Source organism: Erinaceus europaeus, chromosome 8 (assembly GCF_950295315.1).
Source record: "Erinaceus europaeus chromosome 8, mEriEur2.1, whole genome shotgun sequence".
NCBI lineage: Eukaryota > Metazoa > Chordata > Mammalia > Eulipotyphla > Erinaceidae > Erinaceus > Erinaceus europaeus.
In genome coordinates, this window is record NC_080169.1 from 11,801,038 (window position 1) to 11,814,885 (window position 13,848).

A 13,848-nucleotide genomic window follows, 5' to 3' on the forward strand; every position below is an offset into this window, starting at 1 on the left:
TGTGCTGCTCCATGTAGGAGCTATCACCTAATACACTCTGACTTGACTGATAATTTTGGCGCCATAACCCACCAGCCACAGAGGAACACCTGTTTCTTTCACGCATGCACAATACACATGCCCGGCCACAAGCGAGTCTCAACAGATTCAACCGGATCGATCAGCATTGTGTGTGCTCAAGCAGTGCATACAATTAACCTAAAATATAATAACAAAACTGCTGTGCCTTGATACTTGAAAGGATCTGATTTTAAAATAGCCCACAGGTCATAGAAGAGATCACAGTGGAAGTTGAGAATCATCTTGAACTACAAAAGAAAAGGCAGTTAAAGGTGCCGTTATAACTGTGCACAGAGGCTAATAGCTTTAAGTGCTCAGGCGGACAAGAAACCAGTGTGAAAATTAGTTATTTAATTCTCCTTTCTCAAAAATATTCTTTTTAACTTTATTTATTTAATTCCATAGGACAAAGAGAAACTGAGAGGGAGAGGGGGATGGAGAAGGATAGAGAGACACCTGCAGCCCTGCTTCAGCACTCATGAAGTTTTCCCCCTGCAGGTGGGGAGCGGAGGCTTGAACCCAGGTCCTTGTGCGTGGTAACCATATACTTAATCAGGTGTGCCACTCCTCAGCCCCAGTTGAGGAAACAGCAAATTGACGTGCAAAGAAAATATATTTGGAAAAGCAGAGATTGAGGAAATATAAAATAAATGCAGTGTAGACCATTTCAGTAAAGTCAGAAGTTGTTCCTTTAGAAATATCAGTGAATTTGTGAAGCTTCGAACAATACTAATCAAGATAACGGGAGAAAAATGCAGATTAATATTATTGGGATTAAATGGCTCTAACCTTACAGAGTCAACAGAGTAAGACAAGATGATATGAAAAGAAGATGATATGAAATAGAAGGTTGGGCATAGCGCAGCAGATTAAGTGCACATGGTACAAAACGCAAGGACCAGTACAAGGATCCCACCTGCAGGGGGGTCGCTTCACAGGTGGTGAAGCAGGTCTGCAGGTGTCTCTCTTTCTCTCTCCCTCTCTGTCTTCCCCTCCTCTCTCCATTTCTCTCTGTCCTATCCAACAACAATGACATCAGTAACAGCAATAATAATAGCCACAGCAACGATCAAACACCAAGGAGAACAAAAGGGGAGAAAATAGCCTCCAGGAGCAGTGGATTCATGGTGCAGGCACTAAGCCCCAGTAATTACCCTGGAGGCAAAACTCGAAGATCATGAATAAATCCATACCACCATATTTGACAACTTAGATGGAATAAAACATTTTGAAGAAAACTGTAACTTACCAAGGGGCATAGACAATCCAGAAGGTGCACTATTTTATTAAAGAAAGGAACTCCATCGATAAAGTCATCCCATCCAGAAAACTCCAGACTTAGAAGGCTTTGCTGCTGAATTCTTCCAAATCTCTGAGCAATAAATAACACCAAATGGCTACTATGCATGTGAACGTGCTGTCATCATTAGTCATCAGAAAAAAAAAGACAACATGAGCCCACTATCCTCTGTCACTACGCACCATGTGACAGCCACTCAGAGAGCCAAGAGGGACAAACAGAAACATGCAGGTGCCAAGCGCTGGCCAGGATGTGAGTCTGCCAGGGTGGCGTCTCATCCGTAGGGTGTGAATTAGTACCACTGCCTTGAGAGATCGAAATGATCTGCAAGAAGAAAAACGTTCCCTGGTGTGTGATCTTAGAGGCGCACCCTAACTGCACCCCAGTGGAGGTGTGCATGTTCACCGACAGACGGTCTGCACTAGCAAGAACCTGAGAAGGGTGGCAATCTGCTGCTGAGTGCATGGGCGACGACCAGTCTGGATTTATGTGTTGAGACTCTTAGCAATAGAATGATGCAACACACACACACACACACACACACACACACACACACACACACACACACACACACACACCCCTCTTGTGATCCCTTACCTGAATGTTGGACCAAAACAACCAAGAACTAAAGAGGAAAGGAAAGAGTTTAGAACCTGGCCAAAAGGAAAGTCAGATCCAGGAGTCACCTGAACTTTTCCTGGCCTGGGGACAGCATTATGGCAAAGGAGTTCAAAGGACACTCACTCATGGATCTAGGAGGATGGAAAGACACTCATGGGTGTCCTTTCTTTTTCTTTTTTTTTTTTTTTTTTGCCTCCAGGGTTATTGCTGGGGCTCAGTGCTGGCACTACAAATCACTGCTTCCTGGTGGCTGTTTTTTTTCTTCCATTTTTAGTGGATAGGACAGAGAGAAATTGAGAGAGGAGGGGGAGACAGAGAGGGAGAGAGAAAGCTAGAATCCTGCAGACCTGCTTCACTGCTTGTGAAGCATCCTCACTGCAGGTAGGGAGTGAGGGCTGGAACCCGGATCCTTGCATGCGTTCCTGCATTTCGCATTCTGTACACTTAACTGGATGTGCCACCACCCGACCCCAGTCTTCTTTATTTTTGTGTAAGAATTTTTAGATCCATCCCCTGGTGGTTTTGCCACTGAGCTGTAGCTGTGCTCTGTATCTCCAGAATGTCTTTTTGAAAAGGACGAGAATTCAAGGCTTTTGCCTAACTAGACATGACAAGATGACATACTACCTGGCTCAGCACAGGGATGGCTGCCCACCTGGTGCTGCAGATTCAGGGGCTTTGGCACCAGCACGGGGAGTGATCTGACAGTGTGGGCTTCCTTCATGCCTCCCAGCCACAGAGACTGCTTCCCTTCAGACTGGTGGAAACTCTCAGCTGTGCTGCCTTGTGGGCACAGCACAGAACTGCCCTTGCCCCCTGGGCCCCAGTTCCTTTATTACATATTGGGCTGAGGGGGAGGTTGCTGCAGCCACTCTAGTCCTGATGTTCTGGCAGCATCCACCTGCTCCCCATCACCAGCTGCTTGGAGAAATCCACAACCAGTGTGGGCAATTGAACAGAAGCCGTGTTTCTAAGCTCATGTTCTGACCCCCTCCCTGCCTCCCCACCGTGGTCATGAATGGTGACATGTGCTCAGAGCCCAGGGTTGAAGTGTGACATGGTGCTCCTGTTTCTCCAAACCCCTGACAATCAGCTTTACTCCTGCTGAGTGGGGAGGGGAGCTGTGTAGCTTCACCTCCTGATGCCACCAGGACTCGTGTCTTCTCACGGGAAACCACTCGCCTCCCCCTGCTCCCCGGCAGCCCCATTGACCTGTGGGTTTCTCCCAAAAGCCTCAGGCTGGGACACAAACCTGGGCCTGGGAGTGAGGAGAAAGCCGCCTTTGTCTGGCTGCCTTGGAGCTGGAAGCCATCACAGGATGGCCCCTCCTTGAGGCTCAGCGCCTCCCAGAAAATCCTTAATCCCAGCTCAGAGCTCAAGACCCAAATTGGGCCTTTGTGAGGAGAATAAAGAACTGCTTTCTGAGCCTTTCAGGAGAGGGCTGCAAGAGATCAGGACGCTTAAGCTCTTTCTTTCTTCTCCATCTCCTGCCATGAGCCGCTGGCTGGGTACCTGTGTTAGGGGGTGGGGCTGGGTGTGGGGGAGCATGTCTGTATTCATGGCAGGCACTTTGCTTTCGGCTTGGGGGGGGGTTTCCACTGAAACCCCCAGCTCTAAGCACTGCCCTCAGCTAGAGTGTCTGATCCCTCTTGGTGACCTGTTTGGAGGATTTTACTGTTTCATGTAGTACAGTTTTGTTGACCTCTTTTGTGGGCAGGACTTGCTCATTAGGCTCTGCTGCTACAGCCCTTCTGTCACTGGGTGACCAGGCAGGAGGGGCACCTTAAGGCAAGTACTTCCACAGAGCTTTGCTTCACCTGGGATGCCTGGAGAAGCCCTGTGCTCAGACAGTGCCTGGGTCCAGCCTAACAGTGGGGGCAGGCTTTGGTGGAGCTCGGGAGTCTGATCTAGAACAGGGGTGAGCACGTTGCTGTCTGTTCTCTGTGCCTGTCATGCACCTGCGACAGGGACAGCCAGTCATGGTTTCCTCTGGGGCTGTGCCTGGTCTCTCTCTCTTAATAATTCAATAATGATTAACAAGATTGGAGATAACGGGCACGATTCCACACAGTTGCTACCACTAGAGTCCTGTGCCCCATTCCTTCCATTGGAAACTTCCCTGTTCTTTTTGTTTGTTTGTTTGTTTTTGCTTTTTCCTCCAGGACTATTGCTGGGGCTTGGTGCCTGCACTGTGAATCCACTGCTCCTGGAAGCCATTTTTTCAATATTTTGTATAGGTCAGAGAGAAATGGAGAGGGGAAGGGGAGATAGAGAGAGTGAGAGAGGGCAAGGGGAGAAACACCAGCAGACCTGTTTCACTGCTTGTGAAGTGACTCCGCTACAGATGTGAGGCCAGAGGCTCAAACTGGGATTCTTCCGCAGAACTTTACACTTTGTACTATGCTCACTTAACCCAGTGCACATGACTGCCTGACCCTGGAAACTTCCCTATTCTTTATCCCTCTGGGAGTATGGATCAAAATCCTTTATGGGGTACAGAAGGTGGAAGGTCTGGCTTCTGTAATTGCTTCTCCACTGAATGTGGACATTGGCAGGTCAATCCATACCCCTGGCCTGTTTCTGTCTTTGCCTAGTGGAACAGGGCTCTGGGGAGGCAGGGCTCCAGGACACATTGGTGAGGTTGTTTGCTCAGGGAGGTGGGGATGGCATCACAGTAGCATCTGCAACTTGGTGGCTGGCACATGTTGATGTTGGTAAGGCTGTTTGGATCTTCCCTTCATTCCTTGGGATGATTCTGCTGTCAAGCCCCCTTTATGGAGGTGACAGCTGAGGCTTAGAGAACCTCAGAAACTTCCTAGTATCACACAGCTGTGTGTGTGTGTGTGTGTGTGTGTGTGTGTGTTGAGCTGGCCCAGTGCCATTAGTGAAGGCTAAAGAGAGCTACGGGCATGAGAGCTAAGGTCAGAGAACTTGGGGACTTGTTGGGACCCCCAGCAGTGCCAGAGTATCAGGAACCCATGACACACTCCTCGATTCAGCCTGGATGGGCGAGGGTGGCCACTGGAGATCAGTGATGGGAGTCAGGCCGGAATGAGAGCCTGCACTTCCTGTTTCTCCTACTGGGCACTGCTCACTTCCCCTGCCCACACCGGAGGGAAGTAATAATAAGCACCTTGGGGACAGGATTTAAGGTCTTTATTTTTTTTATTTTCGTTTAATTTTTCCTAGTGACTTAATAATGTTTAAGAAGATTGGAAGATAACAGGGGAACAATTCCATATAGTTGCCACCACCACAGTTCTGCATCCCATCCCCTCCAGTGGGAATTTCTCTATTCTTTATCCCTCTGGGAGTATGGACCAAAGATGTTTATGGGGTGCAGGTGGGAGGTCTGGTTTCTGTAATTGCTTCTCTGATGGACATGGGTGTTGAAATATCCCCAGCATGTTTCTGTCTCTCCCTAGTGGGGTAGGGCTCTGGAGAGATGAGACTTCAGGACACACGGATGAAGTCATCTGTCCAGGGAAGTCAGGGTAGAGTCATAGTAAGGTCTTCAGTGTGGTTGCTGAAAGGCAGTAAGAAAGCAGGGCGACTTGTTTAATAAACAGGAACCCAAAGGTAGGGATAGAACAGATGAAACCAGGGGTTTTCATGTGGGAAGAAGCTAGGAAATCTGTTTCAGGTATGTTTCAAGGAGCCCATGACTTTAGTAATTTTTACCTGAGTCTGATTGCTAATATGCAGGTGAACTATAAGTATCACCTGGGAAGGTGGCGTCAGAGTTGAGAGTAGGACTAGAAAGCCGGACTAGGGCACCTTATATTTTTTAAAAGAAACTTTGTCGTCACCATGGTTTTACCACTTTAGGACAACTCTTCCAAACAGAGAGACAGAGAGATAGGGAGAGAGGAAAAGACACCAGAGCACCAAAGCTCCTCCAGTGCAGTGGGGGCTAGGCGCGAACCTGGGTCATGCACGTGACACAGCAGGCACATTACCAGGTGAGCTACGTTGATGTCTCTTAAGGTATTTAATTGGATGTTCTTTATTTGCCATCAGGGTTATTGCTGCAACATGGCTCCGTTGTCCTCATCTTGTTTGCTGGTTCTTTTAGAAGGTTAAAGACAGAGAGATAGAGAGAGAGGGAGAAAAACAGAGAGAAGAGATATCTACAACACTTCTCCACCATTCATAAAGTCCCTTTGAAAGAGGAGAGTGGGGTTTGAACCAGGGTCCATTCCTGCCCCCTCCCTCCCCTCATGTCTATAGGTGCTGGGCCAGAAGCAGTTCTCACAGGTACCTCAGCCTCCACTGTGCCCTGGCTTCCCAGGGGGAGGGTTCCAGCTTGCTTTTATTCATGCCTTCCCATCAGAGAACAAGTAAGAGTTCATTCAATGGGGAAGTCACCATGTTGATATATTTAAACATGTGGGTAATTAAATAAGGTGGGGCCAGTCGGTGGCACACCGGGTTAAGCACACACACACACACACACACACACACACACACACACACACACACTCCAGTGTGCAAGAACCCAGGTTCAAGCCCCCGGTCTCCATCTGCAGAAGAAGAAGCTTCATGAGTGGTGAAGCAGGGCTGCAGGTGTCTCTCTTATCTATCATCCACCCATCTATCTATCTATCTATCTCCCTTTTTCTTCTACATTTCTGTCTCTAATCAATCAATAAGTAAAATATTTTTAAAAAAGTTAAATAAGTCAAGAAAGATTAAAGCAACTTGAAGATAGCCCTTGGACTTCCTCTTCTAAGTTGGGTCACGAGAAGGGACTTTCTGGGCTACCAGAAATGGTGGGGCAGTGCAGGCACTGAATGAACCCTAATGATAACCCTGGTGGCTGTGTATCAGTTAATAAGTGAGTAAGCAAATACACGAAAATAAAGGCCTTAAAGGCTAACAGGCCACTCACCTGGATCGGATCATGTGTCTACTTTTGTCATGACCATGACCCACGTTTGACCCTGCACTGGGGAAAGCTTGGTATCTCTCTCTCTCTATGTCTCTCTCTCTCTCTGTCTCTCTCTCTCTCCCTCTCTCTCTCTCTCTCTCACTCTGTTGCTTTCTCTCTCTTTCTATTGGGAAAAGTCTGCCCTGCTGTGAGGGCTGCCCCCTCCTCTCCCTGCAAACCTGCCTCCTGGAAGGGTTGTCTGGCTATACCTAGATGAGCAGCCGGAGTCTGTGACACATGACAGTTGAGGTTTTGTCCTGGGACCCACAGAGAGGGAGGCAGTGTTTCCCACCAGCTGGGAACACAGGGGAGCCTGGCACCTCGGGGTCTCCACGTGACCTTGGCTCCGATGAGGCCTTAGGAGGTCCTGTGACTTCTCTTGCAGCCAGGCCCGGCTACGCAGAGGTGGGCACACATGCCTTCTCTGGTCTCTGCCCACTATCTGCAGAAGCCTGGGCATCCAGAAGCCTTGTGGAAACATTACATTGGCTCTGCTGAGCCCACACTGGCCAGGAGCTCAGGAGAGGGTGCACAGGCCAGGTCCAGATGCCCAGCATGAACCCACCACGAGCAGGACTCAGCCTAGGGGAGGACCACCTGCTGCCAGCTTGGGAGGGAACGTGGCCCAGAAAGCACCTAGATGACGGGTCTGTCTGTCACCAGCAGAGTACCCGGGCCCCATTCGCTGAACTGGCTGATGATGAGAAGATCTTTAATGCGGGCGACAGTGCACGACAGGGTTCCGTGGAGGCGCTGCTTCCGGAGATCACAGAGGAAGACCTGGAAGCCATGAGGCTGCACGAGGAGGCTGTCCTGCAGATCGAGGTCAGGGGTCCTGTGTGCGTGCGCTCACACCTGTGTGTGCATGTGTGTGTGCGCACAGGTGCACCTGGATGGTTTCACTGTGAAATAAACTTGCTGAGTGCTGGCCCTGCCTCGGATCCTCATGTGGGCCTTGTGCTTAATACTATGTGTGCTTAACTGGGTGCACCAGCTCCCGGCACCCGTCCCTCAAACTCTCTAAAAGCCACCAGCCTTCTCCACTCTCTGCCTCTGCCTTCCTCCAGGCACTGAGCAAGCTGACCTTTTTTTTTTTTTTGCCTCCAGGGTTATTGCTGGGGCTCGGTGCCCGCACCATGAATCCACTGCTCCTGGAGGCCATTTTTTCCCCCTTTTGTTGCCCTTGTTGTACCCTTGTTGTGGTTATTATTGTTGTTGATGTCGTTTGTTGTTGGATAGGACAGAGAGAAATCGAGAGAGGAGGGCAAGCCGACCTTTTCGGGGAAGCCGGCCTTTTTCAGCAGGTTAAGGTTCCAGATCTTTTGTCTAACATACAGTTTAATTATTATTGATGCTGTCTATCCCTCTGAGAATAGAAGACCTCGGGGGTAGGCAGATTGTCTGATGTAGTTGTTGCTAGCACGCCCAAAAGACACACGGGACTGAGGGGGAACTTTCTACGGTTGAATGAACAGGTGAAGGGGGTTGGACGGTCAGATGAACACGTGGGGTGCAGGGAGCATGACATGATGGGGTGGGCGCTGGGTGAATGACTGGGCTGGCTGGGTGGGGGATGGTGGCTATGAATGGGGACTAGATAGATGGTAGGGGTGGGCATGTGGATGCAGGCAAATGGATGAATAGTTTTCTGTCTCGGGGCCCCACTGAAGACACATTCTTGTAAAAAGAGAGCTCTGCTGCCTTTATTTAGCGCCTGTCTCCCTCAGCCCACACACTCCGCGAGAGGAGCGCTCCTGTGTTCCAAGTTCAGCGGAGATGAAACCTGCTTCTGGGAGCCCTGCTGCTTGGCCTGAGCCCTGAGTTGTGAGCTGAGTGCCTCAGCAGGCTGTCTGGCTGCGGAATGCCTCACCCCCAGGTAGCAGCAGAGCCCAGGAGCCAGCCCCAGGCCTCCCTGCACCCACGGCGGTCACTGAGGCCTGGCTGAGACTGGTCTTCCTTGTCTGGAAGGTGGCAGTGCCTGGTGTCCTTGATGTGGGCAAGGTCACATGGGGCACACATGCCCACGGCCACTGCCAGCACTTGAGTCACTGAACCTCTCAACTTGCATGTCCACTCACCAGCCTGCTGTTGTGTCCACAGTGACTCGCCCTTCCCAGCCCACCTCACCTGTGTCCTGCTCCCTCCTGGAGTCAATGTCAGCTGACCACCAGCTGCTCTGTCACCATGGCTACCAGGCACAGCCGGGAGGGAGGAGCCTTGCATGAGGAGGGGTGGGTGGGGGAGGATACTCTTAGCTAAACTGAGCCCCCAGACCTGCCAGTCTTTCCCAGGCTGCCTCCAGAATGCAGAAGGTGGGTGAACTGGCTAATATCTAGCTATAAACACACGAATAAATCGATCAAGAAAGTTTGGCCATTCCATTAGCTGGAGCAGCGGTCTTGCTAAGTGGATGGTTGCCAAGATCCTAATTATGAAGAAGAGATGGTCTGATGGAGAGAAACTGCAGTGGTATTTTCTTTCTTTTTGTCCTCATCCATGAAGGGAACACATGCCTGTGTGTCAGACACACACACACACACACACACACACACACACACACACACATAGTTTTATTGTGTCCCATTCAAGGTTGTTATTCCATGGTGTCAGTAAAAGAAGAGAAAGATTCCATGAGAGCTTTTAATGAGTTCTAGTTTTAGAAGCAATCAGGGAAATAATTGCATGATTTAAACATTTACTAAGTTAAGGTGTTTCTTTAGTCTCTACCTCCCGCTCCTTCTCTCTCTGGGTGCCCACGCCTGGCACCCAGCTCCCTGCCGCCCTCGTTCGAGGAAGAGGCACAGACCCCAGAAACAGGCACAGCTGTGTGGCAGTTCACTGCTCCCCTAAGGGCAGAGGGTGGGGTGCTATTTCCCCCACGCCCCTCTGCTTCCAGGGCTACCAAACCTGTTTTCTGTCACCAGAAATGTCACTGGTGTGCAGGTACCCAGGGGTTCATCCTTCCTGGTTCATCTTGACCAGGCCTGATGACTGTGAGCTGGGCTTCTGGGGTCCCTGTGCTCAAAGCAGCCTTCCGGAGCCCTGCCTGTCCTATGGGGGCATCACCTGTGTGTGGGTGGTCTACCTCACTTACCACTGAAGGTGGGCCAAGGACAAGGTCAGGCCACACATGTGCCCAGGGGTCGGCTTGGCCCCTGTACACCCACAGCCCTGTATGAGGGAGTGTGTTAGCAGGGAGTGATTCTATTCACAAGGATGTTCCAGGCTCCAGGGGGAGGAGGCTCTGGCACTGGGAGGAACCTATGACACAGGACAGTGGCATCTGGGGTTGGTGAGAAAGGAGCCTAATGGTGGGGCGGACATGTGTGTGTGAGCAGGGCTGTGGGAGCCTGGTGGAAGGGAAGAGGGAGGGGGCTTCACTAGAATATCTGGGCCTGGGGTCCAGGAGGAAGCACAGCGGGTTGAGCGGACATGGCATGAAGCACAAGGACCGGCATAAGGATCCTGGTTCGAGGCCCCAGCTCCTCACCTGCAGGGGGTTGATTCACGGGTGGTGAAGCAGGTCTGCAGGTGTCAGTCTTTCTCTCCCCCCTCTGTCTTCCCCTCCCCTCTCCATTTCTCTCTGTCCTATCCAGCAACAACAACAGCAATGGCAACAATAACAACAACAACAAGGGCAACAGAAAATGGGAAAAATGGCTTCCAGGAGCAGTGGATTTGTAGTGCAGGCCCCGAACCCCTGCAACAACCCTGGAAGGGGGAAAAAAGAAGAAAAAAAAGAATATCCTGGCCTTCTGACAGCCTTCTCTACAGACCCAGTCCCAGCCATGGGGAGGGGAGGCAACAGTTAGTTTGGCTTATAATTCTTTTGTTTCACCAGGCCTGGGGACAGGCGAGTCCAGTGATCTTATGGAGACACAGGGTAAGAATCTGGGGTCTGTGTCTGACCGGTCCTGGTGAACAGCAGTGGTTAGTGTGCCTGGGCCCTGGAGGAGGGGCTGCGTACAGACAGCCTTTCCTGCCATGTGTGGGATTCTTAGACATGGCTGCTTTCAGGAGCCCTGCATGAGCTGTGCTCAGGAGAGGATGGTGCTCCTTCCTCATGCATGGGCACAGAGGCCGGGAGTCTACTTGGGGTTCACCCCCAGGAGGAGAGGAGTGGCTGCTCTCACTTCTGTAGTGTCCACCCGGCTATCCGCCAAGAGGTCAAAGGAGAGGGGGAGGCTAAAACAGAAAGGGGGCTCTGTATAGAAGGAAGGTCTTGCAAAAGGGTTGGGGATGGGGGCTATGCAGAAGATAGTTCACTGATACAAGAGTGTGTGCACGTTACCAGGAGTGAAGACCTGGGCTAGCACCCCTCGCCACCATATGAGAGCACCATGCAAAGGGGGGAAGCGTCAAGGGCAGTGGAGTGGTGCTTCGGTGTCTTTCATCTTGCCCCACCCCGACTCCCTTTTCTCTTGCTCACTTAAAAAAAAAATCTTTTTATTTATTTATTATAAATAAACAAATCTGTTTACTTATTATAGAGTAGAGACAGAGAGAAGTTGAGAAGGGAGAAGGAAACAGAGAGGGAGAGAGAGAACTGCAGCCCTGCTTCGCCACTTGTGAAGCTTTGCCCCTGCAGGTGAGGAGCAGGGATTTGAACCTGGGCCCTTGTGCACTGTAATGTGTGCGCTTAACCGGACGCACCACCGCCTGGTCCCCTCTTGCCTACTGTCTTAAAGAAAAAAGAGAAACAGTCTGCCAAAAGCAGTGTAATTGTGCAAGGGTGAAGAGATGACAGAAACACAAAACAAAACAAACAGCAACAACAAAACACCAGATTGTCCCGTGGATGGGGTGTCCTTGTGAAGGGGCACCCGTGTGAAACACTAGGTTGACATACAGCAAATGAGGAATCTCCCCAGAGAGAGGAATGCCTGGTGGAAGGTTCTAGAAGCTGAGACATTGTCCTGAGTGGTGGCTGCCCAGTGTGGACCGTTCTCCAGAGACCCAGCTCTTTTGCACTTCCCCGCAGCCCACGTTCCAGATCACAGCGCAGAGGAAGACCCTGCACCTCAGCTGCTTCTCAGCCAGGAAGCCACCAACCACCTTGGTGTTGGCTCCAGAGGCTCAGTCTCCCTCCCTGTGTGTGGCCTGGGCAGATGGTGACGGGTGGACCACTGCAGGGGTCTGGGTGGCACCTGCAAGCCCTAGTGAGTGCTGACAGCCATCTTTGGCCTAAGGTTCAACAGGGGGTAGCACACACACATTAAGCTGTACAATGTGACTTCCTGGGTTCTGACTATGTGTCCTTGGCCAAGCTCCTTAGCCTGTTGGTGACTTGGTTTTCCTGTCTGCTCTGTAAGCTCTTGGTGGGTCTGACTTCTTTCGGTGGCCAAGGTCAAGGTTGTGTGTTGCCACTCTGATCTGTGACGGTGGAGCCCAGTGTGTCATAGACTCACTGAGCCAGCAGCCCTGGGCTTGTTCGTGGCTGTGACATCTCACCTTAGGGCAGAAGCTCAGGGAGGTCTCCTGTGTCAGCAGCCTCACCCTCAGAAGGCTGTGGTCACATGGAGCCCAGAAACGGTACAGGTCTGGGGCCACCCACTGTCCGCTTACCCACTTCCTCCCCTGGTGCCAAGACCTCCCCCACCCCAGCTTACTGCCACCTCCCCAGCTGTGGGCTCAGTTCCCGAAGAGAAGCTGCGCCCCCCAGCCCCCCACACTGTGTGAGTCCAATAATTGAATGGCAATTGATAGTATATGTCGGTTTAAGATCATGCTTAATTGCTTCACTTCCCAGAACACTCCTAAAAAGAAAATGAATTTCCCTGTAATAGTCTTCAGCAGGGAGAAGTGACCCCTGTGGTCATCAAGCCTGGTCCAGGACTCAGCTGCTGCACTGGGCAGGGCTCATGCTCACAGGCATGAAGGAGCCTGGCCTGGGCTTCTCTGCAGCCACATGCCGGCACCTGAGAGGGGTGTAGTTTTATTCAGGTCTCAGGTGAGCAAGCCAGCTCCCAGGTGAATGGCTTTTCCCAGTGACCTGTGGGAAGGTCAGTGTAGGAACTGTCCTCTAAATGTCTTCCATACAGGGGGTGGTAGCCCTGAACACTGAGTGCACATGTTACCAAGTGCAGGGACCCAGGTTTGAGCCCCAGTCCCCACCTGCAGGGGGTCTGCTTCTTGAGCAGGGAAGCAGAGCTGCAGGTATGTGTCTCTCTCTCTTCCTCTCTATCTCCCACCTCCCCCCTCAGTTTCTCTCAGCCCTATTAAATAAAATAGGAGATGGTAAAAGGAAATAAAAATGGCCACTAGGAGTGGTGGATTTGTGGTGCTGGCACTGAGCCCCAGCAATGACCCTGGTGGCAATAAAAAAATAATAAAGAGGTCATTTAGGAAAGGAGTGAGTTTCTTTTTAATTAAAAAAATTATACATATTTACTTACTTGATAGAGACAAGCAGAAATTAAGAGGGAGGAAGGAGACAGGGAGAGAGAGGGAGAGAGCCAGAGAGACACATACAGCATTGCTTCACCTTTTGCGACTCTTCTCCCATGCAGGTGGGACTTGAACCTGGGTCCTTATGCACTATAGCATGTGCACTCAACCAGGTGCGCCACTGCCTGCCTCCCAGGATTGTGTTTCTAACCTGTGGGCACAGGTGCCAGTCCCAGCTTGCTCCCTTTCTCAGAGACCTAAAGTCCTTGGGGCCTCTTGAGCCCCACTGATTATCCATTGACTGTGAGCTGTGACCTTCCTGCCAGGTGTTAAGAGTGGCTTTGGTTTTGTGAGCGGTGTCGCTACAGCCCTCGTGAGTGTATCTCTGCTGTTTTACTGGACAACACAGTTAAGATGGAGGTGGGCAGCATGAGGTGCCATGGTTGGGTGAGGAGAGGTACCCCAGGTCCTCCTTGTCCCATGTTCCTGATCCTCCCCCCACTCATCTCTTTTATGGGAACACTCCACATAGCAGTGCATCTGCTGGCTT

At 51.0% G+C, this 13,848-nt stretch overlaps 1 protein-coding gene across 3 annotated transcripts in view; it reads left to right on the top strand.

The window, feature by feature from the left end:
- TSNARE1 (t-SNARE domain containing 1) overlaps nt 1-13,848 on the top strand; it is a 130,645-nt gene that overhangs the window by 53,720 nt on the left and 63,077 nt on the right. For 2 of the 3 annotated variants that reach the window (XM_060195914.1, XM_060195913.1), the window contains exon 7: nt 7,575-7,736. In XM_060195914.1, coding sequence (XP_060051897.1) covers nt 7,575-7,736 — 162 coding nt within the window. The remainder of the gene's footprint in view (nt 1-7,574; nt 7,737-13,848) is intronic. The other variant, XM_060195915.1, reaches the window with a different exon arrangement.